The sequence below is a fragment of the Rutilus rutilus genome (assembly GCF_951802725.1).
Source record: "Rutilus rutilus genome assembly, chromosome: 9".
Lineage (NCBI taxonomy): Eukaryota > Metazoa > Chordata > Actinopteri > Cypriniformes > Leuciscidae > Rutilus > Rutilus rutilus.
This window is the reverse complement of record NC_140223.1, coordinates 14,712,042-14,738,431: the sequence shown is the minus strand read 5'-3', so window position 1 is coordinate 14,738,431 and position 26,390 is coordinate 14,712,042. Positions and strand designations below refer to the sequence as shown.

Below are 26,390 nucleotides of genomic sequence, written 5' to 3'. Positions count from 1 at the left end.
CACTATCAGCGGCCAAATTACCAAACCACAAACTGACACACACATCTTACCAGCTGACACACACATTATACCCTCCTTCTCTCTGCTTTCAGAGGCTGAAGTTTCCAAACTCCTCCTTTCCAATCACCCTACTACCTGTCCACTTGATCCTATTCCCACTAATCTACTTCAAGCCATTTCTTCCTCAGTTGTGCCCACCCTTACGCACATCATAAACTCCTCTCTTCATACGGGTACTTTTCCTACAGTATTTAAGGAGGCTCAGGTAACCCCACTGCTTAAGAAACCCACTCTAAATCCAGCACATCTGGAAAATTACAGACCGGTATCCCTTCTTCCATTAGTCGCGAAGACACTTGAACGAGTTGTTTTCAACCAGATCTCTTCCTTTCTTATGCAGAACAACCTCCTGGACAACAACCAGTCTGGCTTCAGTCTGAAGCTCTGCGACTGGCAAGAGCAGCTTTCAAATCCTCAGTTCTCATCCTGCTGGAACTGTCTGCTGCTTTTGACACAGTTAACCACCAGATCCTCCTGTCAATCCTAAAGACGAAGGGCATCTCGGGGACCGCACTCCAATGGTTCAAGTCTTACCTCTCATGTAGGTCCTTTAGGGTGTCGTGGAGGAGTGAAGTGTCTAAGACCCAACATCTAGCTACTGGGGTGCCTCAGGGCTCACTGCTTGGACTACATCTCTTCTCCATCTACATGACATCACTAGGATCTGTGATTCAGAAACGTGGCAGTTTATGATCAATTTAAAGACATAAATAAAATATTATTAATATTTAATTAATTAACATTAATGTTCATAAAACATCAACAATAGAATGTGTAGCTTTAAAAGGCTTGCACAAATTTCACAACCTTGCACACAACTAATTTGTGAGGTTCCTGCTGTCCATTGATGTCCATTGCGATGAGAAACTCTGAAAGATCTTTAAAATAACATTGAATATTATCACTTAATACAATTAAGTTTATAACAGGTGCAATTTGATGAGGCTATCATGAACATAAATCTGCATATAAAAGATTAAAAAGGGGCTTCCTCCTCCCTCTGTCTAGTTGGTTAGCCATGCCTGTCTTCTTTTGTGATGCCTGAAGCTCAATCAGATGAAGTTAGGGGTCATATATTCATTGTGATTGGTTGATCAGAGACCAATCAGTGACCAGGCATTACTAAAAACATAACATTTTATTGGTTTAAACCAAAAACCATGTGATGTCTATTCCAATGACCGCAGGGTCTGACGGGTTTAAGCTGTCCCTGGGTAGCTAGGCGGCAAACAAGTGGATTGTTCCTGCGCAATGTTTCTTATGGTAAAATAACTATATATGCCTAAATAAATAAATACAATTATGGACCCATACATTTAGGATGTGTTTTAATAGGAAATGCCCAATTAATTCCTAGTTGCGCTACGCATATGACCAATTGGACTGAATGCTCCCTTCATATCATCAGGATATCAATCCGCATTCTCACTAGTGATTCGAGCCCTGCACCGGAGTGCTACATGAAGAATAAATAATATCCCTCCGCGATTTCAGTCGAGGTCCTAAAGTAGTGACGCTGACACCTGTCACTGCGGTGATCAAGCACATGAGCCAAGCAAAAATATAGGCTACCTAACATATTCAGAAAGAGTGAGGATCACCCACAATACGCTCTTAACAAAATAAGACTCCAAAAACAATAGTTCTTCTTGCAGAAAAAAGACGTGAAGTATCGGCTAGTTCTTCAGCAGTGGAAAGTCAGTCTAAGCAGAAATAGGTGAATACTGTCTGTGGGATATAGTGGCTTCAAATAACCAATGAACTATTATTCACCAAAGTATTTAAGTTTTTTTTTTGTTTTTTTTTTTTACAGATTTTCCTATTATTTTCTATCTGTTTTACCCTTATTTTATTGACGACTAATGATGTAACAATACAGACCGTACAGAGGAAGCAGTAAATTCAGTGTTTGAAAACGTGCAATGAACTTATTACAAGATTGAACGGTTTCGATATTGGTGGGTTGTTTAAAAAACAGTGAAATCCATAAGCAATATATAATCAGACGGCTAAGCATCTTTATTGTGAAAGGTGCCTGGAGGCGCCTGATTCTAATGAATTGGACCTCATTTTGCAGGTATAGCTTACAGTACATCCACACAATCCACAAAATATCGAAATTATGATGCTATGGACAATTGTATGCAATTGAATATTATGGTCTTTATATTCTGCAGATATTTCTCATAGTGCCCTCATGTATTAGAATTGATCTCATATGGTGTTTTCACTTTAACCGGCAACTTTTTAGATTTATGCTGCAAGAACTGAGATAAATGTGCTATATCATAAACATGAATGAAAATGTGGTGTTTCTAAATTGCAAAGTGAGTTTAGATGAAATAGCAATTCGTCAGGTAGGCTATGTGAAACACGCAGTGATTAAAATCCTGGCAAAGGTCTTTAATGAGAATTAAATGAATAATAGGCTACATCGTGCGGATTTTCCAACAATGTCGCATGTTGCCTCTGCTGATTTTACATCATTTGTTTCCACCCCCACCAATCCGATTTCCTTGCCAAAGCCCACCGTTGGACTCAGTGGGAGCTATTTGAAAGCCGACCATAAATATTTTTGCATTTGGGCGCACATACCAAATTCCTTATTTTATTATTATTATTTTCTTGGTTCGTTGTTTGAACCCCTTTCAACAAATGTTACACCAATAAGCTAAGTATAGGCTAATTAATATAATAACATATTTCTGCAAAAATCGAATATCAGGGAATTTTAATCATATCCTTTTATCTGTTCTTTTCTTAATTTCTTACATTTTAAAATAAACAAAATACAGCACTGGAAAACGAAATATTTAATTGCTTGATCGCAGCATGCAGCCTTGTATAATTACACATCTATTTAGCCTGCGTATGTACAAACATTCTCTTCTAAATTAGGCTACTATTTCCCCCCCATTTTGCTGGCGCCCATGCATGCGACTATTAAAGTCCCATAGTTAAGATCCATGTAACCATAGGAAAAGACTGACTGATGTTCAGTAACTGCGTGGAGATCTTCATTGGTCTGCATTGAAAAAGCCCACTGTTCCAAATTAGGTCACTACCCATTCCTTTTGTGAAACTAGAATGCCCAATCTCGTTGGGTCGGAAGAATCACCCCATCTCTTGTTACTATGGAAAGCGCCTGGAAGGAACCTCCTCCTTGCTGCGTCACCAAAGTAAATCTCGAGGTGTGGAGACCGATGGGGTTACTTGCGGTCAAAACACAGATATCCATTACACCCTTCATTCATTGGGATTACATTATAATGATGCTCGTCCACACAACAAACGGGTTAATTAAAAAAGAACCTTGCATTGAAAATATTTTTGCATTTCATTTAAAAATATGCTATAGGACTATTTATAAATATGATGTGATATGATTGTTTGTATACCGCTGTGCACGGAATGACTTTTAGGAGGTCAAAAATCAATCATTCTGTCAATATGTTCCAATTTTTCCGCGCCTATAGCACGCTCAACTATCTTTAAACGTTTTAAACGTTTTAAACGTGACTATAAGATAGCCTACTGATCAAGCCTATAGGCTACGCGATGTGGGCGCTTCTTTAGCGTTGTAATCTAACTTTTGTGGTTAATGAAAGGTTTTTTGAAAACACATATCCCAAGTCTTTTTGCTAGCTTTCTATTGTCCTTTAATTTAATGAATAAAAAGAAAATAGCCTAACACAAAATGTGGTTTCAACAAAGCATCGATTTAATTTAAAAATAAACAAAACAAACACGCTTTTGTTTGTTCCTTTTTTTTTGCCTTGCAACATTTCCCTCTCGCAAATACGATATACGAATTTGCCTTTTGCAAATATATAAGGTTTTAGCATAAAAAATGGCCAATCATTGAACATTGTTCACTTGCCACAGAGACGAAAGGAGGAGGAAACAAATGCACATGTGGTAGGCTATTCAAGTTCATTGGAGGAGGAAAGGGTTAATTAAATGACAGACCCCTCCCATTATTGACCGGTAATATATGAATCCCCGCGAGCGGCAGACAAGAAACCGGTCCTCGCTGAACAGAAGAGGACAAGGTGCTGTCTGATTCTCCGTGGTGCTGAAGTGCCGCCCGCCGCGATGTGGTCCGTGTTTTTCGTGTTCCTGTCTTATCTAGACAGGAACTTTGTTAAAGGCGAATTCTTAAGCCAATCTTTAGATTCCAAAAAAGAGAGCAAAGAGCTCTTTTACATGCTCAACAGCACTCTTTGCGCCAAAAGTTCAGTTGTCGGAGAGTATCACCTTCACCAGGTTACCGATGGAGCTGAAGAGGTTCGCTCTGTGCATGACTCCGAGGGCAGCCTGGTCGACTGCTCTGTGATCCAAAACGAAATGCAAGTTAAATCCTTCATGCATGTTTGCAGACTTGGTCTAAGAAACCAAATGAGCTCCGATTTAAAGATGAGTTTGACTGGGGTGTCCGAAGCGAAGGCGAACTGTAACAAGTTGAAATCAAAAGGCGACAGAAACGTGATCGCGAAAACAAAGCAAGCAAAAGAGCCGAACTCTGATGGAGCGAACAATAAAAAGACGCGAACCAAGCGAGGCTTCACTTATCCCGGGACACTTTGGTGTGGTGCAGGAAACATCGCGGATCATTATGAACAGTTAGGTGAGTTGATTTTAATTCACTTATTTGTGTAATGTGTAGAGATTTTGATTTTCGGACTGTAAGCAGGTGTTTAGCCATTTTGTAATAGTGCATGTGATTTTTTACCTCCAGGTGAATTCGAAGAGACCGACAAATGTTGCCGCGTCCATGATCACTGCCCATACATCATTCATGCATTCTCCTCCAACTATGGATACACCAACTTTAAATGGCACTCCCTTAGCCACTGCGACTGTGACAATGCGTAAGTTTAATGAGGTCCAGATATTCAAGTTTGATAGCTGACAGCACTGTCATGCAGCATGCATGCCATACTTCTTTTAAAACTACTTAAATGTTTTTTTTTTAATAAATCTTACTATTGTTTACTTGTCGTTTTTATGACGTCATTGAGACACATGGAAATGTTAGTTTTTTTTAAAAACTATTTAATGGTAAGGCTAAAAGGTGATTAAAATTATTAAAAAAACTGTACACTTTTGCAAAATTATACATTTTAACCTAAAATCTTGATGTTACAACCTACAGTGAAAGAAATGTTAACCTAAAATGTCCAGATAACTTAGGTTAAATTAACTCAATGTTATTCAACGCCAATTTCTATATTACAATCAACATATTATACAGTACGTTACACCAGCAAAACTAAATTTAAGGGTTAGATCATAAAATCAAATTAATGATTGCAGCAGATTACCACTTTTTTTGTATGTTTTCAAATGAAACTTTTGTTTAAACGTGAGATTTACAGTTGCATTATCTTAATGTGAAAATGCTCTAAAATCTAACATTTTGAAATCATCTCCATATTTATATGTGCTTCTTACAGCTTAAAGGAATGCCTAAGACTTGTAAATGACACTTCATCCCGAGTGGTCGGACAGGCCTTCTTTAATGTGATCGAAGCGCCTTGCTTTGAATTCTCATTTGAAGAGCAGTGTGTTGAGCGTCATTGGTATGGGGTGTAAGTATCAAATTCCAGGAATTGTAAATTCTTCTTTATGCTCCGGTATACTCTCCAGCAGCCAAATTAATGCAATTTTTACTCTTTTCTCCATCATAAAGGTGTAAAAAGTATGACAGAGTTCCCGTTGCAGTGATTAAAGAATCGATCCCGTATGATTTCGGAGGGATTGATGTCATTGACGTATTGTCTATCGCTCCTCCTAAGGAGAAACAGTCAGACGAAGAAAAGCAGAACAAGACTGAAAGTACAACACAGTCGACATTCTCTGAATCAAAGACTGCCACCCCTGAGGAGCCCTCGCTTACAAATGTGGTGACAGCTGCAGAGGATTTCATTAAAGTCCTCGCCACAGTCTCCACCTCGCAAAGCTCGTCCACGGACACAGCTAAAGGAGAAACTCAGGCGTCAGAGAAGAAGAGGAAGAAAAATTCCGGGAAAAAGAAAAAAGAGAACAAGAAGAAAAGAGGAAAGGGTAAAGGCAGGAAGAAGAATAAAAAACTCGACGCCATGTTAAAGGTCGATGAAGGAGCGGCCGGCGCGCCGCCGCCGACCGGTCAAACAGAAGAGGTCATGGGTAAGAACAACTTCATGGAGGAATCGGCGAAGATGAATCGGTTTAGCAATAAAGAAAACAATTTCATGAACACTGAGCTAGACTCTGTAGGAAACGGGCCGCTTTCTAATAAGATGATGAGAGATGATCCTCAGAGGACAATGAGTGATAATCAGGATGTTGTTGGCATTACCACTTCAATAAAGCCAGATAAAGAACCAGAGATTCTAGAGTACAGACAAGCAAATGACACAGAGTTGGCCTCTTCCTCTCCTACAGCTCACATAGCTGTCCGTGATCAGACCAGAGCTAAGCTCAGACAAAGAGGCGGGAAGAAAAAGCAAAGAAAAAACAATCCGTCCACAGAAGTCACCCAACCTTATTTCAAGAAAGAAACGCTCTCAACAAGTCCGACCGAAGGCGTTACCCTCGCAACGCCAACAAGTCCCGGTAATACTGTAAGAAAGGAGGTGATGCAAAGTACACAGTACACAGAAGAAAAGGGACCTGTAGTCACTACACAAAAAACACCCATTGTTAGAACCAGAAGGCCAAGTTCAAGGCAGAGAGAAGGAAGAAAAAGAATGAGGAAAATCATTGCTTCCTCTACAGAAGAACCCCCTCATGTTATCAGCACTCAGGATCTTCTATTGTCCACAAGTTCTGCGACTGTCGGGCCAACTGACATGCCAGAGAGACTGGGGTTGGACCGACTTGAAAACCCAATGGAAAGCTTCACATCATCATCAACAAAAAACGGACAACAAAGTTTGAAGGACACCAAGGGAAGAAGTGGAAGGCGTGTAATCAAAATCTGCTACGAAGCGGTTTTGCCTGACGTTGCAGACACAACACCCCTCCCGACCCTGATGGAGAAGGACACTGCATTTCAGTTGAAGGATCCTGAGATAAATACGGCATCAATGTTTCCCCTTCTACAGACTAACACTCCATCCATGGCTACCCGCAGACCTAGGAACACGAAAATGAAGAGAAACAGGGAGCGAGGAAACCGAGAAAAGCGTGGAAAATTTAAGAGAGAGTGAAATTCAATAAGCTCCACATGGTGTGACCTTATCTTCTAGGCTGCCTTATGATATGCAGCAAATTTGTTTTAATAAGCAGCATGTCTTTACCTACTCTGTTTTTTTAGCTCCATTGATGGTAGACTGACAGATCAGATCAATTTTATAAAGCATGTGTTTCTCGACATGATTGCTGAATAAAGTAAATAAGAGCACTGGTGGTTCTCATATATCATTGTTTAAGAAAACATATGGGTTTTGTTTTTGATAAAACAGAGTGTTACGTGTTTAGTATACTTCCAGGTAACCTGATTATTTACAGTACCAAAAAAACAGTTTTTGTTCTAGCACAGACTTTGGCCTTCGCCAGTGGACTTAAGCAGAAAGGGTCACATTCTTCTCAAAGGATAATCTGGTTTAGGTGCCTCACTCACCCTCTGACTTGAAATGAGTATTGTAACACTGGACTCAAATCTCCCATCAGCTGACCCTCACATGCTCTTGTTAAAAAGTGTGGCCTTTGCAGAATCGCAGTCTGAAATATGCCAAATATGCCAATTTGGGGGATCTGACCTCCTAATTAAAACTTGAACTATTAAGGTTGGGGTTTTTGAAAGTATTTATGTGTCAATAGGGTTTTTAAATGTCTAAGTAACCACAAAAGTTGGTCAAGGTGCAAATATGCATATATATACATATATGTGTGTGTGTGTCATTACACGGTTAAAGACAGACAAATGTGGGATTTCCATTATTCAAAAGAGGGACCACCCAAATTTATTCATATTATGGCCTGAGCAGAACATCACACCATTTTGCATCACACCAACTTCCTCCTCCGTGACCCTGCTGTACTCAGCAGTTTCAGAATGAGCACATGAAAACAATGTGGAGTCTCATACCAGCTCCCTGGTTCCCAGACATGGAAAAATAATCCAGCATTCAGAGGGTGTAGGCATTATGAAATAATATACATTCCAAAAACAGTACAATAGTATCACTTACAAAGCATAAAAGACATTGATTCTACAGCGTTTCGTGCTGTTACGGTCATGGAAATGGGGTTAAGAGGGCGGGAACGTGTTCCCATGAGAACAAGAGGCTTTTGCTGAGTAACTGCACATTCTGTCCACATGCTGAGACGAGACAGGTCATCGAAAGACAGCAGAGGAACTAGAACGAATGTGAGGGGGGTAAAAAGTATGAAAAGTGGCTAAATAACTAAAATCATTTTTGGTTTAAAGCAAGATAATTGTAATCCGCTTAACAATTTTAATACTTTAATGGCAAAACAATGAGCACTTCATGCTTCCCTAATATACTTTGGACTGAACATTTCTGGTTGCTAGGGAATTTTCCTTGAGATGCCAATCATGCATGAGGAAACATTGGACCAAGAGCAGCGACAGAGTCTTAAAACTGATGCAAGAGCTACATCAGTCATCATAAAGGCATTGGAAAGCAACATTTACTTTACAACATTAAAATAATTTATTAAGGTGTTGTATTCAGCTCTTGGCATGATAAACGTTGGCAGTACTTAAGTACTTTTTAATATTCAACAGCTGTCACGCTTGATTTCAGAGAAAAGCAGAAAAACCAAGAAAGAGTAAAGAGCTATTTGAAAGTTTCTTCACACACACTTTAGGGATAAAGTGAAAATACGGGAACAAATCAGCTCTAGTCATGGATATAATAGTGCTGTCAATTGAAAAATGCTGATCTGTCATTTCCTTACTTTCAAGTTGTTCCAACTCATATGATTTTCTTTACCCATAAAACAGAGGTAAATGTTTGAAAAACCTTTGCTGTTCTTTTCCATATAATGAAAGTGAATAAGATCTATAAATGTATCATAAATGTATCATAAAAGACTGCACAAGCGAATGAGAATGTCTTTTTATCATCATTAATAGCATAATTTGTTCAGTTGTAAAAGTTTCTTACTATGTAAAATTAAACCAATCTTACTGATTCCACGAGACTGTTCTTCTTTTCAAAAGTGCATTAAGATGTTGAGTTAGGTAATGCCTCAGGTTACAAGGGTTTATGGTCTAAACTCAATACCTCAGTCAATGTTTGATTCAAGTCAATAATCCAATGTGACCTTGCAATGCTGAGCTGTAAACTGAAGAAGCATCAGCACTGGTTCTTTGTCTGTAAATGTTCATCAATATGTCACGGAAAATAAATGACACCGATTCTGCATTTTGCAAGGCTGATAATTGTTTTAATATTTAATTAAAACAGAACCAAGAGTATTTAATTTCTAAAAATGTAGTCTAAATAAAATAGTAAAATAAACAATAACTACACAAAATGTTACTTCTAGGTGAGGGAGAGCAGTGTTTTCTACTTGATAATTGCCTCAAGGTGTCAGAGATTCTTGATCCTGTTTATCTGTTCATGCTACATCAGCTGCTCAACGGGCATTATCTCAATGTCACCAATCTACACAAAGAGAAAGAAAAAACTTTTGTTTAAAAAAACAATAAAAACTGCCATTAAAGAAAGATTTTACCAAGGAAATTCCCCACTGCTGTTCAAATTGATTCTGTATCAGCATAAAGTACAGAGATTTCATTCTCAATCTTGTCACATGAGGCTAATTTCATCACCAAAATATCCCATTCATCTCACAATCAGAAAATTGTGACTGCAAACATTAACAGCAAAATAGTGATAAATGATTCTTACTTGAACATGAGGAGGAGCACTTAGGACATACCCCACTGCATTGGTTATGTCAGCTGCTTGCAGGCACTGTGAATATGATATTTAAATATTTAAAGAAATGATGACCTAAAACGTGTAGAAAGGAATGATCATTTCTCTATACCTTTACACTTTTGTACGTAGCAACAGCTTTTTCTGGGGTTTCACTAAAGAGCCGGTAGGCAAATTCTGTCTCCACTAAACCAGGAGATATACACTGTTAAAGAAAGAGCAATCTTAGTGCCAACAAGTCTTAGAACTTTAGTTTTAAAGTTAGAAAAGTGTTCGTCCTGTTCTTACTGTGGCACGTATGTGGGTTTTGGCCTCGCGTAACTCTTGCCGGAGACCTTCAGTGAGAGCAGTCACAGCATATTTGCTGGCAGTGTAGAAGTGTGCATCAGCGTTGTTGATAACCCGGTGTCCACAAACACTAAAACACATTTTATGGTCCTGAATGCTTGGTACCTGGACATAAACATGAATATGCATAAAAAGGTGCAATGAAATTCTACTGTACCTGTTAATATTGATGATATGGCCATCATCAACTTTTCTTTCTTTCATGGACTGGTAAGCCTCACGGGTGCACACTGACAGGGCAATGACATTCACCTGAAAAATGTAAACATTTTGAGATGAGATCACACTTTCTTTATATTGGCAGATTAGGAATACCTGCTTATTGTGTTCCTGCTGAGTTACTTACATCCATCATAGTCCTCCAGCCACTGGTTTTGCCTCTCAATAGAGGCTCTGGGAGAGCCAAACCAGCGTTATTAATGCACACGTCAATGCCCTGATGTTGAACTTTGATCCAGGAGAACATGGATAACACTTCGTCCTCTACAGACAGATCACACTTATACGGGAACAGAGTGCCGCTGAATCCACGACTGACACATTCTGCTGCCAAATTCTGCGAAAGAAAAGTTCCTTGAGATTCAAATTTCGTGAAGGTTTTAAAGCTCAGAACCACTATTACTGCTGTTGTATCATACAGTAGGCTATATTTGGCAGGAATCCAATATAGGCTACAATGCATTGTTGTTATTGAATAAGATTGGGCACTTTTTAAACATATTTTAAATTACATGATATAAATTAATAAAAGATAAATTATCAAGGCATTTAATAAATAGTGAACAACAGACTTTCTCTGTACAAACACTTTCTTGCCTGCTCATGTCGTGCGAGGCGCGTCTTTAACATTTTCACTACCTTCAATTTCCACACGATGCCGTTTTTCGACATCAATCAGTATAGGCAAACTTTTTTTCTGCAGATAGCTGTATAATTAATTACCTCAATTTGCTTCACATTTCTGGCACATCCGACCACCTTCATGCCATGCTGCACAAGAGACATTGCGATTGCAGCTCCGATTCCCACTGAAGCCCCAGTGACAAGAGCAACCCTGCCTTTCCAGCGATCCATGTTACAAGTTCACACAATTCTTACAGAAGAGCTGCTGCCAGTTTGCAGTCAGATCTTCACTGCAACCCCTTATGTAAACGAACACTCCCTGAGAATCTAGCCAATAGCAACACACTTCCGATTCTAGGCTACAATAATTTCGCATTAAATAGGCTAATTAATGCAAACGACCTCATGATATTTTACAATAGCAGCAATTTTGTCTAATTCGTTAGCAATTGTCACAACAAAAGAAAAAACTAATACTAGCAAATCAAGATCCATAAGGCTTTAATCAAAGTAGCCTAATCAACATCCTACACTGTTCAAACGATGCTGTCTTACAGTGAATTATATTGTAAGTGACACTCAGAAGGAAATATTCATAACAGCATAACAATTCATTGTGCGGCAAACAACACCTCTGCATCCAAAACAAACTCACGTGCGTTTGATATGAACATAAATGCGTCCCGCCCCGTGCAGTGATTTGTATTTTAGCTTTGCCCCGATTCCCTTCTGGGCAATAATTAAAGGGATAGTTCACTCAAAAATGAAAATTCTACTCTCACTCGTCTCGTGTCGTTCCAAACACGCAAGACTTTCGTTCATCTTTGGAACACAACACAAAGATCTTTTTGATGAAATCTGAGCGATTTCTGTCCCCCGTTGACAGTTGCAACTAACACTTTGACGCTTAAAAAAGTTCATAAAGAGATCATAAAACGAATCCATATGAATTGAGTGGCAACATTTTCTGAAGAGACACAATCGCTTTAAATGATTGACAGATTGAATTTAGGCTTTTATTCCCATTATCCCATATAAACATTCATCAATGCACACATTAGTTACGGTAAATGGAAGCTCAGCCATGTTTGCTTGACGTGAGAAACGATCAAGAGGTACTCGCTGCAGCCTGTAGCACGATGACGTAGCTGGATCAGATCCGACACGTACTGGACGCGCATGCGCGGTGGTGTGTTTTGGTCTGTACAAAAAAACAACAAAAAAAAACTGAATTTAAGTTAAATATAAATGATAACTTGAGTGACAACTGCGTAATCTGACTGCTGTGATCAGTTTGTATATTAAACTTAAATTCAGGGTTTTTAAAAAAAACAATTTATGTATACATCAAATGGCATTATGTACGTACATAAAACTCCATCGACTCCGTCGCTATAGAAACAAAAATGCTAAAATGCAATCATGCAATGAGCTTCTCTACTACTTATTGTGAAATTGATTTCTTTATATTTTCTATTAGTATTATCCATACTGCAAAATCCTTATGTTTTTATTCAACTATGTGTGAGCCTAATGAAAAATACGGGACAAATCCCGTCCCTTATTGATTTGATACGGGATGCATCATCTTACTTGTAAATACGGGACGATTCCGTATTTTAAGGGACCTTAAGGCAAGAGGAACCTTATTTACAGATCACTGTGGAAAAATTAGTATAGCCATTAAAGAAGGAACTCTTACCAGGCAAAATATCATTAAAGGTGGGGTATGTAATTCTCTTTTTTGGCCATTTTTTCAAAATCACTTGAAATCCAATTCCTAACCCACTTACAGCCACTGAGTTAGAAGCACTCAAATGAAAATTAAGAAATTTAATCATCTGTGGAACGGGCAGGACTCGAAAAACTCCAGCCAATCATTTCCAAGACCACCTAGAATCATTGGACAGTAAGTGCGTCAATCAAACGGTCGTACCATACCCCCCTCCCCCCATCCCCCTCATGGTCTTCGAATGGGTGGAGTCAAAGGAAAGAAGGTAGGACCATTTGAGTTGTGTATTTTCAAAATCTGCTGGCCGTTTTGCAAATCACATACCCCACCTTCAAGCACTTTTTTTTCTGACAAGATTTAGTTTCTTGATGCTGTTATTATTTTTGCAATTTCCCTTGAATGTGTACTGGTATTTTAAGTTGTTTACAGACCGTATTGTATTGTAGACCTACCTCTAGGATTAAAATTACAGAGACAATTACTTGACACATTTTTGCTTCCACTCAACAGCAAATATGACCTGAATAAAATAAAATGGCTTTATTTTAAAATGTTCTGTATACACGCATTAAATCCATCACATTTAGGTTTAAAATCATTTAAAATATTGTAAAATTAACTATTTTGCACATATGTAGAGAGAAACTAGGAAAGCATCACATTTATGTAAATAATTACTTATTCGTCAATAATTACTTATTACTATTTATCAGTAGGCTACTACTACTACACAGGTTAGAACATCATCTCAATACAATATTGAGCACATGTCACTTAAGACCAGCGCATGCAAATTATAACCCAAACACACCTCCATCCAGTACGTATTGGATCATCCAGCTACGTCATCGTGTTACAGGCAGCAGCGAGGGGTGTCTCCAAACGATGAGGTTCATGGGTTATGCAGCATGTCTGAGCTTCAGAAAGAACCAATGAGGTTCATTCTCGTGTTATGCGTTTGAGCTTCCACAAGAACCAATGACGTTTCTTCTCGCGCTTCAAGCAAGTTGAGCTTGTTTATGTTCGTTGATAAATGTTTATATGTGAATAAAAGCCATAATTAAATCTGTTCATCATATAAAGCGATCTTGTCTCTTCAGGAAATTTGGACTAAACCGTTCAATTCATATAGCCTATGGATTAGTTTTACAATCTCTTTATGAACTTTTTGAAGCCTCAAAGTGTCACTTGTGTAGCTGTCAATGGAGGGACAGAAAGCTCTCAGATTTCAACAAAAAGATCTTCATTTGTGTTCCAAAGATGAATGAAAGTCTTACAGGTTTGGAACGACATGAGGGTGAGTAATTACTGACTGAGTTTTCATTTTTGGGTGAACTAACCCTTTAAGAACACTTTAGAATAAAAACGTTAATAAGCAGGTTCCAGTATAAGATAAAACCACGTTTGTTTTTTTATATCCTTGATATTGCATGCTTTTATTTTGCTATTGAATATTGGCACTTTTTTATCTTTTATATTTATCACATTGTGTCAAATCAAAATTGTACTCATTAACACCAGCATATTTTCTGAAAATCATTTCATTTACTACAATAAAAAATTAAAAAATCATGATGAAACAGAACAGTGCTTTATGTTTTTACAAAATGCATTTAAAAAAATGTAGAGACTAGACAATTATTTATTTGATTATATTGGACACGCCTGTGATCTTTGATTGTCTGTGAATGTTGGTCCCTGATATTGGCACTTGATCCTGTTTATCTTATGTCAACTGCTCCACTGGTCTCATCTGAATGTCACCAATCTACAAAGAGCAAAGGAAAAAACTCTAAATTACAATTAAATTATAAATCATCAAGTTTACACCTAAAAATATGTGGATATACTAAAATATAACAAAGTGTGATATCATATGACTGAAAGACAGCAAACATTAATGCTGCAGCACAATAGTTTTCTCCAGTGATGGATGACACTTACTTGAACATGAGGAGGAGCACTTAGGACATACACCACTGCGTTTGCTACGTCATCTGCTTGCAGGCACTGTAAATATGATTTCCAAATTTTAAAAAGGTAACCAATGACCTTTTATGCTCTGCAGACAAGAATCAGGATTTGTCTTATACTTATACCTTTATACTTTGATATGTAGCAGCAGCCTTTTCTGGGTTTTGACTAAAGAGCCGGTAGGTCAACTCCGTCTCCACTAAACCAGGAGATATACACTGTCAAAGAAAGAGCAATCTTAGTGCCAGCACATTTATGAACATTGGACAGGCAATACTCATTTTCATAAATAAAGTGTTCATGGAAAACATGTCTTGTTTATCCTGCTCTTACTGTGGCACGTATGTGGGTTTTGGCCTTGTGGAACTCTTGCCGGAGACCTTCAGTGAGAGCAGTCACAGCATATTTGCTGGCAGTGTAGAAGTGTAAATCAGCATTGTGGAGGACACGATGTCCACACATACTAAAACATAGTATGATATTTAGAGTCAGCATGCTTTGGTGCATGGCACAGGAATATAAATGCAGAAAATGTCTAAAAATGTCCATTAAAACATTATAGTACCCATTAATATTAATGATATGGCCATCATCAATATATCTTTCTCTCATGGAATGGTAAGCCTCTTGGGTGCACACTGACAGGGCAATGACATTCACCTGAAATATTTGAAATAATTGACTAAAATTACATACTCTAGCTGCATGTTGTCAGAATGGAAATACCTATATATTTATTCTTTGATTTACTTACATCCATCATAGTCTTCCAGCCACTGGTTTTGCCACTCAATAGAGGCTCTGGGAGAGCCAAACCAGCATTATTAATGCACACGTCAATGCCCTGATGTTGAACTTTGATCCAGGAGAACATGGATAACACTTTGTCCTCTACAGACAGATCACATTTGTATGGGAACAGAGTACCGCTGAATCCACTACTGACACATTCTGCTGCCAACTTCTATAAATGGAAAAACACTTCGAGATTTGCATTTCATGAAGGGTCAAAGCTCAAAACCATTGGCAGAGAAACAGCAAGCAATAGCAGAGCAAGCAAACAAATTGTGCATGAGGTTAATTATTATAGCTAGCCTAGGCTACCTACCAATTTTTAGAACTTTGTCCTAATGAACACATTTTTCCCTAGCATATGTCTTATAAGAAATATGAAATTGTTCTTATGTAAAGCATTTCAAACATTAAGATTAGCCTATATTATTAAAATGTGATTTGGCCGCCAACAATAGACATAGGTGTTTAAATGATAACAGAAATGTCTTTGTTGGCTTAATTTTCTCAACCTGTATGACTTTTTATTGTGTGAAACATCAAGTGAGAAATTTTGAATAAATGCTGCTTTTTTCTCCATTAACTGACCAGGGTGATGTCAAACTTTAAAAAAGTAAACAGAAAGGTAATCACTAATGAATCAACAGACATTTTGTTCATCATACGCAAACCTTTAATCCTCTGCTACAAATGCGTAATGTAAATTACCTCAATTTGCTTCACATTTCTGGCACATCCGACCACCTTCATGCCATGCTGCACAAGAGACTTTGCGATTGCAGCTCCGATTCCCACTGAAGCCCCAGTGACAAGAGCAACCCTGCCTTTCCAGCGATCCATGTTACAAGTTCACAAAACTCTAACAGAAGAGCTGCTGCCAGTTTGCAGTTACCTTTACTTCATATGCATTCCCTGTTGTTATTGAATATGCACTGAGTCTAAGAATCTAGCCAATGCACGACCTACTGTGCCACACCTGATCACTCCTATCTGTTCTTCTGAGATTTTTTGCGGTAGCAAGTCAATTTTGTATATTAAAACAATATGGCTCGCTTTTTTTTTTTTTTTTTGCAAGAGCTCGCTATTGCGTCTTCCGCATTTTCCAGAGTAGCAGTAAAATTCAGTTCAGTAACAGTGTATAACCGTTAGGCTTGTTTCTGCAAATTCTGCGTCCCATTTTGTGCCTGTGCTCTGTCACTTTACGTTTGGAAGCATCACGTTCCTGCATCACGTTCCCCCTCAGTGCAGCATCAATTTGTCTGAAAACTTCAGTGCTGACTGTAGGCTATATTCAGTTTTAATGCCACTGACAGCATGGTTATTGGTGGGTTTCACTGAAAGACAACAAAAAACACTACACATAACCTTTCATTTTTATAAAAGCAGCTACAAATTCAGCAATTTTGAGCCTGTCCTCAGCCATGTTTGTAATTAAATGTATTCATTTATTTCACATTATGAAATAAATGTTTTTCTCCAAAACACATTGGCCACAATAATTGGCACCCCTTTCATTTTTAAGAGTAGAATATCTCTGAAGTATATTAATATTTACCTTTTTTTTTTAGCACACCAGGGTGACTAGAAAAACTGTCCAGCTATGACTTCTTGTTCACAGGAGTATAAATATGAGGAAACACAAAGGCCAAATTCCCTTAATCATCCTTCACAATGAGTAAAACCTAAGAATATAGTTCTGATGTGCAGCAAAAGATTGTTGAGCGTCACAAAATAGAAAGTGGCTGTAAGAAAATAGCTAAAGAATTGATAATCCACATTTGGACCATCGGGGCAATAATTAAGAAGTTCCAATCAACTAAAGATGTTACGAATCTGCCTGGAACAGGACAGGAGTCTATATTGTCTTAATGCACGTTGAGGAGGAAAGTACGAGTGGCCAAAGACTCTCCAAGGATCACAGATGGAGAATTGCAGAGATTAGTTGAGTCTTGGGGTCAGAAAGCCTAAAAAACAATAATTAAACAGCACCTACATCACCACATGTTGTTTAGGAGGGTTTCAAGAAAAATCATCCTCGCTCCTCCAAAAACAAACTCCAGTATATTCAGTTGTCAGACACGACTGGAACTTCAAAAACTAGCTTTTTGGCAGCAAATATACAGCTGGATCTTTAATGTTGTGGATCTATTTTTTTGCTGGAGGTCCTGGACTTCTTGTTCGGATACATGGTATCATGGATTCTAGCAAATAGGCCTACCAACAGATAAAAAATCAAAACCTGACGGCCTCTGCTAGAAATCTCATAATGGGCCGTGGTTGGATCTTCCATCAGGACAACAATCCAAAACGAACATAAAAATCAACACAAAAACGTGTCACTGAGCACAAATTGTATCTTCTGCCATGGCCGTCCCTTTTCCCTGACCTGATGAGTGGGGTGAACTGAAGAGAAGAAGCACCAACATGGAGCCGGGAATCTGAAGGATCTGGAGTGATTCTGTAAGGAGGAATGACCTCTGATCTCTTGTCAGATGATTTCCAAACTCATCAGGCATTATGGAAAAAAAGAAGAACACTCAGAGCTGTTATCTTGGCAAAAGGTGCCAATAATTATCGCCAGCGTGTTTTGGAGAAAAACATTTATTTCATAATGTAATTCCCCCCCCACACTTTCAATTATTTTACTTCAGTGAAAGGTTAGATTTTTTTATTTCACTTGTGATTTCACAATGACAGTGATTCTGCATTTTGCAAGACTGATAACTCTATATTTGATCCCAAAACTTCCCAAAAATTTCTCCAATACTAATTATAGTCTTTTTTTATATAACATATAGATTTTATAAGTAATTATAAAATGTAAACTTCATGATTAGACAGATCAGTGTTCTGTGTTCTTGTTATTTGCATTTCAAAAGATCTGGAGTGCAGAAACAGTTTATAGGGACATTCTTGTAGTTTTCCCTACATTTAATCTTTGAAACTATATATTGAGCTTTTAAGATGATTGAGATGTCAGCGATGCCTGTTCCTGTTTATCTCTTCAAGTTAAGCCAACTGTTCCACAGGCCTCATCTGAATGTCACCGATCTAGAGATGGGGAAGGAAAAAAACAATTACATGAAATCTTCCAATGTTGAAAATGACCACAGCAGCTCAAGCTGATTGTATGTATATGAACAATCTCAGCAATCATTTACAGCACAATAGTTTTCTCCAGTGATGGATGACACTTACTTGAACATGAGGAGGAGCACTTAGGACATACATCACTGCGTTTGCTATGTCATCTGCTTGCAGGCACTGTAAATATCATTTATATATTTAAAAGTGTAAACAATAATCTACATCATAAACAAGAATCAGGATTTGTCTACCTTTATAGTTTTATAGGTAGCAGCAGCCTTTTCTGGGTTTTGACTAAGGAACCGGTAGGCAAATTCAGTCTCCACTAAACCAGGAGATATACACTGTTAAAGAAAGAGAGATCTTAGAGCTAACAAGTCTTAGAACTTTACACATGTAATAATCATATTACCTAAATAAAGTGTTCATCCTGTTCTTACTGTGGCACGTATGTGGGTTTTGGCCTCGCGTAACTCTTGCCGGAGACCTTCAGTGAGAGCAGTCACAGCATATTTGCTGGCAGTGTAGAAGTGTGCATCAGCGTTGTTGATAACCCGGTGTCCACTCATGCTAAAACACAAGAGCTTTAAGGATATTGAATGGTTTTTGCCTCGGCACAGGCAGGAATTTGAAGACTGGCCAAAAATATATAATAAAACATTCTACCTGTTAATATTAATGATATGGCCATCATTAATATTTCTTTCTTTCATGGACTGGTAAGCCTCACGTGTGCACACTGACAGGGCAATGACATTCACCTGAAAAAAAGTTACATTCTTTATTTCTTGAGTTTAGTCTGAGGAGTTATTTTTTTTTAAACCAATCAGTAAGACATTTAGGAGTAAACCAAGCCATTGATTGATAAAGCAGAAAGTTCCTTTAATAGCCAAATACATATAATCATGTTCGTTTTCAACAGTTTTATCAACATACATATAAATACCGATGGGGTACTATACGGTTATCCGGACCACACCACACCTGACCACACGTGACCACAACCGCTCTTGGTTGGTCGTAACCCCAGTGACGGGTAGGTTTAGGGGCGGGGTTGGGGTAGGTCATCACATGTGGTCAGGATAACCGTATAGTACCACCACAGATGGTTTTAATAGCACTGTATTCAAACAACATTCAAATTACAATTGTAAAAGTAAATGCAAATTATATTTTGGTTCGTTTTTATAAAGTGGTGCATACAACAAACTGAATGTGGACACATGCATTTAAAAAATAAAAATCCTTAATAATAATAAATGTAACAAAAAAACAACAACAACAAAAACAACAACGTAGGCCTAATATGCACGCCGTGGTGTCAGAGAGCACGTAATGACGTAAATGAATCACTGACTCGGAGAGAAATCACTGACCAATCGGCTCACTGAAAGAACTGAAATGATTCACTGACTCGCTTGTCGTGTCAAGACGCTACACGGCTAATGTATTCAGTTAGCATACTTACATCCATCATAGTCTTCCAGCCACTGGTTTTGCCACTCAATAGAGGCTCTGGGAAAGCCAAACCAGCATTATTAATGCACACGTCAATGCCCTGATGTTGAACTTTGATCCAGGAGAACATGGATAACACTTCGTCCTCTACAGACAGATCACATTTATACGGGAACAGAGTGCCGCTGAATCCACTACCGACACATTCTGCTGCCAAATTCTGCACAAAAAAAGAAAAAAAGACCACGCGATCCTTCAAATAGTTCGTATAGTCCTACATTTAGGCTACTTCTCGCAAGTGCAGTGAACCGCACTGCTGTTTGCTCGTTAACGCTAGATTACCTGTATTTGCTCTAGATTTCTGGCACATCCGACCACCTTCATGCCATGCTGCACAAGAGACTTTGCGATTGCAGCTCCGATTCCCACTGAAGCCCCAGTGACAAGAGCAACCCTGCCTTTCCAGCGATCCATGTTACAAGTTGAGTAGTGCTGGACAACTGACTGTGCAGTCACACTTCTTCAAATGTGAGTTTGCAGTGATGATCAGGGGGTTGCCAGGTCCAGCAAAGTTTTCCAGCCCAATGTTGTTTTAAAACCTCTAGACACAACTGCTGGATTTCCATCCAGGACCTCACTTTTTGATAGTCTAATATTTTTTTTTTACTGTAAAATACCCAAGGTTCCCACTTCATTCTCCCTCTCATCTCTTTTATCGGTTGCCAGATATATTCAATATCAAATCACCCAACTTTGCGTGTCAATGAATAAGAGAGAATCTGGCCAATGAAAACTCACTTCCCTTTTAACCCAGTTGCAATAAAATCTAGGTAGACAGGGTTCAGGCTGTAAAATCTTCAGGGTTAGTTATTCATTATATACATTGAAATAAACAATTACCAGTGAGTGAGTAAGGCCATTTATTTGTTGGTTTATGTTTTTTTTAATTGTTTTACAATTAGGACTACCAGAAAAGCAAGAATACAGTATTTACAATCATAAAAATCCCCCAAAACACTCCGCTTTAAGAGTTGTGTTTCTCTATGTCCTCTGTATATTTAATGTGCAGTGTAATGTCAAACAATGTCCTTTTGCACATCCTTTCCACAAATATGATTCAAAATAGGACAATATATATTTTACATTCTTATAACAGACACAGCTAAATATTGTTTTTATACAACAGTTTTTTCAACAATATCAGTTCAATTGTGACTTTTGTATAAATAATTTTCATACATTCGAGAAGGCCGTTGATGTGGGATGTGCTTTAGGTTCATTTTATGTTAGATAATAGTAGCCGAACATGGCTGAACAACAATAAAGTTTGATTTGTCTTGAATTAATAAGAAATTATCCAAAAAAAAACTTGTTTCGAGCAATAGCCCCAAACCATAGCCATAAATCAGACCGTGAGAACATAGAGTGATGTGAAAACAGAGCTGATCAATAAGGCAGTGCTAACACAAAAAACAAAACTCCTAGAATAAAACACTTCACGTCCATACCGCGGCTGAACGGGCCGGTATGTGTTTACCATGGCAGTCCCATCAGAAAACATCAAGTTTGAAAATGCAGAAAGCTGCAAGACAAAGATAAGGGTTGTATGGTGTATTATGGTATCATATGGTATTCTTTCATTCTGTGTTAAAATTTCACTTGTTTATCCACCTTATTTTTACATTTGTAAATTGAACGTGTCTGGCGTCCAGTGTCATCCGCTTATTGTTCATTCTAGCTGTACAAAACAGCTCGGTATGCTGCTTGATGTTGCCAACTGACTGTTTATGGCACTATGTTATTCTTCTAGTTATAAGAAGATAACTTTTATCTTTTGGAGATAATCTTTTATGAATTGGAAGTCTCGAAGATTCACAAAGCTTACGTCGCAAAGTAAGGTGGATGCATATAATAAACTACCTGTTCTTTGCTGAGTGGTATCGCTTTCTCAAATATTGTCCAGACCACAGCTTCAGAGCAGGCTGGTGTGGTGAGAGACCCCTGGTAGCGATAGTACTTCTCCAATTTATCATGGGGGAGAATAAGCATGTCCAATGATACATCTCCAAGTGTTACATTGGTGCCTAAAAAAGATGTGGTCACACTTTAGACAGGGTCCAGTTCTCACTGTTAACTATAACTATTAAAAACGCCTCAATAAACTCCTAATTAGGCTACTGCTTATTAATAGTTAGTAGGTAGTTGTTAAGTTTAGGTATTGGGTAGGATTAAGGAATGTAAAATATGGTCATGCAGAATAAGGCATTAATATGTGCTTTATAAGTAGGCCTACTTATAAACATCCAATATCCTAATGCTAACAAGCAACAAGTTAATAGTGAGAATTAGACCCTAAACTAAAGTGTTACCAAAGATATATATTTATAAACTGTCATGAAGTTCCTCTTCTTCTCTCTAAATATAGCAGGTTGCTGAGCAATAATACATTATACATGTCTCCTGTATTAGAGAATAGATAGCCTGTGTCCATGAGTGACATATAGGACCTCATCAAGAAGCGATAAACAACATATTAAACTTCGAAGGTAAACCATCTTACCAGGGTGTGTAATATTTTTCAGAGAATTTATGATGGCTTCATATTTATTATTGGCATTTTCTGATTCCTGCAGATAAAATAAGACACAATAAAATACTTTTATTAGCTATAAATAACAAACATTTATGATCACATCAGTCTAACTTTATATACTATGCACATGTATACAGTTCATAAAAAAAAAAGAAAAAAAATCTGGTTCAATGTATACTTATTCTGTTCATGTTCTTTGGTTGCTATTGAGATATGGATAAGGTTAGGGAAAACATGTATGTACACAACAAGTGCATTGTATCAATGCTTAATTTAGCTTAACAAACACTTAATTTAAAGTGGGACCAATGCATCTGTGGTTTTACCTCATAAAAAAATCCAAGAACAGCCACTCCAGAAGGGTCGCCAATGGCTTGTTCCACAGAGGTGTAATTTTGTCTTATATGTACAATGTGCAGCTGTTAAAAATACATCATACATGATTATAGTTCCTTGTCGATTTACAAATAGGTGTAAGAATAAAACCCGTCTCAAAAGCGTTATACCTCCATAGGGTATTTCTCTCCATCTATCGTATGTTCTGATCCAGGTCCACCGTTCTTGCCCCAGTGCAGGTGAAGCTGCTGAGCTTTGTAAGTAAATCCTAAATTGGCCCCATTAATTGTTGCTCTATTTGGCAGATTCACTTGCACTAAAGATGGAAAAATATATGACAAAAGTGTTTATAAAGTGAAATAATGTGTGTAAAGGCTACACTGTAAACAATTTGCTGTAGTTATGCAGCTGTTTGCCAGTAACTTACAGTAGATTTAAATTTATGCTATTTACTGGCAACAGTTTGTTCAAAGTTAAATTAACATTAAACATTAACAAGTCTTTGTCTTTACAGAATAAAACTATAAAATAACAATCTAATGCAAAGCATTCTGGGAACCAGAAATCTTCATCAACCTTTTTCTGTTTTTTTTCCTTCAGATTTTGGTTCCCAGAATGCTTTGCATGAGGCTGTTATTTTAGTTTTATTCTGTAAAGATAAAGACTTGTTAATGTTTAATGTTCATTTAATTTTGAACAAATTGTTGCCAGTAAATAACATCAATTTAAATCTACAGTAAGTTACTGGCAAGTAGCTGCCAGTAATACTGTAATTTCTACAGATTTTTCTAACAGTGTATTCATGAAATAGCCTGAAATTTCCAAAAATAAAAAATGAATTACTCACCCTCAAGTTGTTCCAAACCTGTACGAGTTTCTTTCTTCTGTTGAACACAAAATATATTTTAAAGAATGTCGGTAAGCAAACAGTTGACGGTAGCCATTGACTGCTAGTATGCAAAAAAAAATTGTAAATGGGGCTCATCAACTGTTTGGTTACCGACATTCTTTAAAATATATTTTGTGTTCAACAGAAGAAAGAAAGAAAGAAACTGATAAGACAAAATATCTTCTTCTGTGTTCGTACAGGTTTGGAACAAGGGCGAGTAAATTATGACAGAATTGTAATTTTTGGGTGAACTATCCCTTTAAGTAAAACTTACCTGTGTGTCCATTGTTTATAATAACACCATTGATCATCTCTTGATAGCCTGTAAACTGCAGTGGGGTCAGATGACTATCTGCAGAAGTATTCTTTGTTAAAATGTTAATGGGGGACTGTTTTCTATTTCCACAGTTTGCGGCAACGGTTGCCCATTCATCCGGTCCTGCATATAAAAAAAGATCATAAATCATAATTGCCATTCAAAAGTTTGGATTTCTTAAAAATGTTTTTGAAAGAAGTCTCTTATGTTCACCAATGCTGCACTTATTTGATCAAAGATACAGTCAAAAACATTTTTTTTTCTTTATAATTTAATAAATGACATTGAGCAAGGCTCAGTTCTCACCTACACACGTGTTGTTGCATGTTACTTGTTGCTGATAACACCACTCTGAAAGAAAATAAAGTTCAGTCATTCTAAACGAATTTATGTATTAATAATGGAATACAATCACATGTAATAGATTATGCACATATGAATACAGACCAATGTCTATATTCAGTCATTCAGTTAATACATTTGTATTTTATTTAGTCTAATGCGCATCAGCAACTCTTGTTGCCAGAAATCTTGATACACTATCCATTATAGATAATATTGGTGCATATTTCTTTTAACTCAGACAAAGTTCATTTGGCCTGCGCTGTATAGACAGGCCTTCCAACACATACAGTACAAATGTTCACTAAAAGCCAATACAACTAAAATCCAAAATGATGGATTGTTGAACTCAAAGGTCCCTAAATTCAGCAGTACACTGTAAAAAATGTCTAACCTTCCCAACTCAAAATTTTCTAGTGACTGATCGCATCTAAATTTTTCAATTGGCCCAAGTGAAATTCTGTAAACTTAATTTGATAATTTACAGAATTTCACTTGCGCCAATTGAAAAATTTAGATGTGACCAGTCACTAGAAAATTTTGAGTTGGGGAGGTTAGAATTTTTTTACAGTGTAGCTAAATCTGTTTGTATAAATGATATGACATATACAAAAATCATTTAACCCACCTGCACTTGAAGCAAACCTGCATAAAATAGAAAGAATGGAAGGATAGAGCACGTTCATCCTTAATATTTGAGTTGAAAAAAATCCCCCTGAAAGATCAATCCAACTAAAGAGAATGTATTTTATGATGGGATTCATCAGTGGTGCATTTTATAGCAGCACTATCTTGGTGTCCCCTCCTTTTACGTTTTACAGCACGAAACCTGGTGACCATAAAACTCATTTGTATTAAAATGTATTGTATTTAATGGGTAATTCAGTGTAGCTAATCTGATGAAGATGTTCTCCACCAATAACAAACTTTCAAAAAACACTTATTGTCAGTTATTATCAGTTATCACTGATTAATGGATAATGTTGTTGCACACTTTTGGAGCAGTAAGTAAACATGACAACAGTAAAATGAAATGAACGAAAACACTAGAAGAATGTTACATTTATTAACTGTTGTGAGTGCATATTATACCTTAAAGTTACCTATGTGAACCTTTTTACAGAGTGACCTTTTTTTCTTCTTCTGAGAGTGTATTAATGAGAGTTTTGATGCATGGACATATAGCATAATGTAACAGAAGGTTGTTTTGAATAGAACATAACCCATATTGGCAGTTCCAGTCTCTGATATTTACATAGTTACGCCATCTAGTGGTGATTATAAAATAGACACTCTGCGGTCATTCAACTTTTTTCCGGACTCGCAACTCTAACTTAAAAAATACAAGAAAGTAAAAGTTGGTAACACTTTATTTTACAGTGTCCACATGTAGTTACTGTAGTAATAACTGTAATTATGCACACTAACCCTAAACCAACCCCTATTCCTGACTCTCTCTAACCCGTATAGTAGCCTACATGTAACACAGAAACCTTACAAATAAAGAGTAACCAAAACGTTTTCTGTTCAAATTTTTAATGAACTTTAATGGCAATTTCTTGATTAATACGTTGATCGTATTTGAAATATCTGAAGTCATTGGTTGATATTTCTGCATTAAAAAAAGGGGGAAATCTTTAATGTAACTTTTATGTCTCTAAAATGTTATGAAGACACAATAAAGGCATTTATTTTGTCTTACATATTAAGGCAAAGAAGGT

The 26,390-nt window shown here is 37.4% G+C and overlaps 6 protein-coding genes across 8 annotated transcripts in view; 1 reads left to right on the top strand and 5 right to left on the bottom strand.

The window, feature by feature from the left end:
- Window positions 1-26,390, bottom strand: part of mrm3a (mitochondrial rRNA methyltransferase 3a) — a 526,058-nt gene that overhangs the window by 326,999 nt on the left and 172,669 nt on the right. The gene's annotated exons all lie outside the window — the stretch shown is intronic.
- proca1 (protein interacting with cyclin A1) lies at window positions 4,086-7,447 on the top strand. The gene is made up of 4 exons (XM_084420185.1): window positions 4,086-4,687; window positions 4,799-4,931; window positions 5,517-5,651; window positions 5,753-7,447. Exons 1-4 carry the CDS (start codon window positions 4,156-4,158, stop codon window positions 7,251-7,253), a joined length of 2,301 nt encoding a protein of 766 aa, XP_084276311.1. The 5' UTR covers window positions 4,086-4,155; the 3' UTR covers window positions 7,254-7,447.
- Window positions 9,441-11,451, bottom strand: LOC311297583 (dehydrogenase/reductase SDR family member 11-like). Its single transcript, XM_084419936.1, has 7 exons — window positions 11,250-11,451; window positions 10,654-10,863; window positions 10,465-10,559; window positions 10,248-10,377; window positions 10,072-10,164; window positions 9,930-9,995; window positions 9,441-9,683 (listed from the first exon to the last, which is right to left on the bottom strand). The coding sequence occupies exons 1-7, from the start codon at window positions 11,379-11,381 to the stop codon at window positions 9,642-9,644; spliced, it is 768 nt and encodes a 255-aa protein (XP_084276062.1). The 5' UTR covers window positions 11,382-11,451; the 3' UTR covers window positions 9,441-9,641.
- On the bottom strand, window positions 14,107-16,883 carry LOC311297585 (dehydrogenase/reductase SDR family member 11-like). Of its 2 annotated transcripts, none has more exons than XM_084419938.1 (7): window positions 16,357-16,872; window positions 15,611-15,820; window positions 15,422-15,516; window positions 15,190-15,319; window positions 14,982-15,074; window positions 14,827-14,892; window positions 14,107-14,650 (listed from the first exon to the last, which is right to left on the bottom strand). In XM_084419938.1, exons 1-7 carry the CDS (start codon window positions 16,486-16,488, stop codon window positions 14,609-14,611), a joined length of 768 nt encoding a protein of 255 aa, XP_084276064.1. In that variant the 5' UTR covers window positions 16,489-16,872; the 3' UTR covers window positions 14,107-14,608. The 2 variants fall into 2 exon arrangements, with proteins under 2 accessions (XP_084276064.1, XP_084276065.1); XM_084419939.1 differs by having other exon boundaries at window positions 14,112-14,650; window positions 15,611-15,747; window positions 16,852-16,883.
- LOC311297584 (dehydrogenase/reductase SDR family member 11-like) lies at window positions 16,852-20,964 on the bottom strand. 2 transcript variants are annotated; one of them, XR_014628837.1, is made up of 8 exons: window positions 20,536-20,748; window positions 20,204-20,413; window positions 19,402-19,496; window positions 19,176-19,305; window positions 18,987-19,079; window positions 18,847-18,912; window positions 18,578-18,699; window positions 16,852-16,982 (listed from the first exon to the last, which is right to left on the bottom strand). XR_014628837.1 is itself a non-coding variant. In XM_084419937.1 (7 exons), the coding sequence occupies exons 1-7, from the start codon at window positions 20,665-20,667 to the stop codon at window positions 18,658-18,660; spliced, it is 768 nt and encodes a 255-aa protein (XP_084276063.1). In that variant the 5' UTR covers window positions 20,668-20,964; the 3' UTR covers window positions 18,238-18,657. The 2 variants fall into 2 exon arrangements, 1 of the variants encoding a protein (XP_084276063.1); XM_084419937.1 differs by lacking the exon at window positions 16,852-16,982 and having other exon boundaries at window positions 18,238-18,699; window positions 20,536-20,964.
- Window positions 21,098-25,397, bottom strand: ca4b (carbonic anhydrase IV b). The gene is made up of 8 exons (XM_084419934.1): window positions 25,298-25,397; window positions 24,634-24,678; window positions 24,286-24,450; window positions 23,293-23,438; window positions 23,113-23,205; window positions 22,754-22,820; window positions 22,114-22,277; window positions 21,098-21,775 (listed from the first exon to the last, which is right to left on the bottom strand). Exons 1-8 carry the CDS (start codon window positions 25,353-25,355, stop codon window positions 21,599-21,601), a joined length of 915 nt encoding a protein of 304 aa, XP_084276060.1. The 5' UTR covers window positions 25,356-25,397; the 3' UTR covers window positions 21,098-21,598.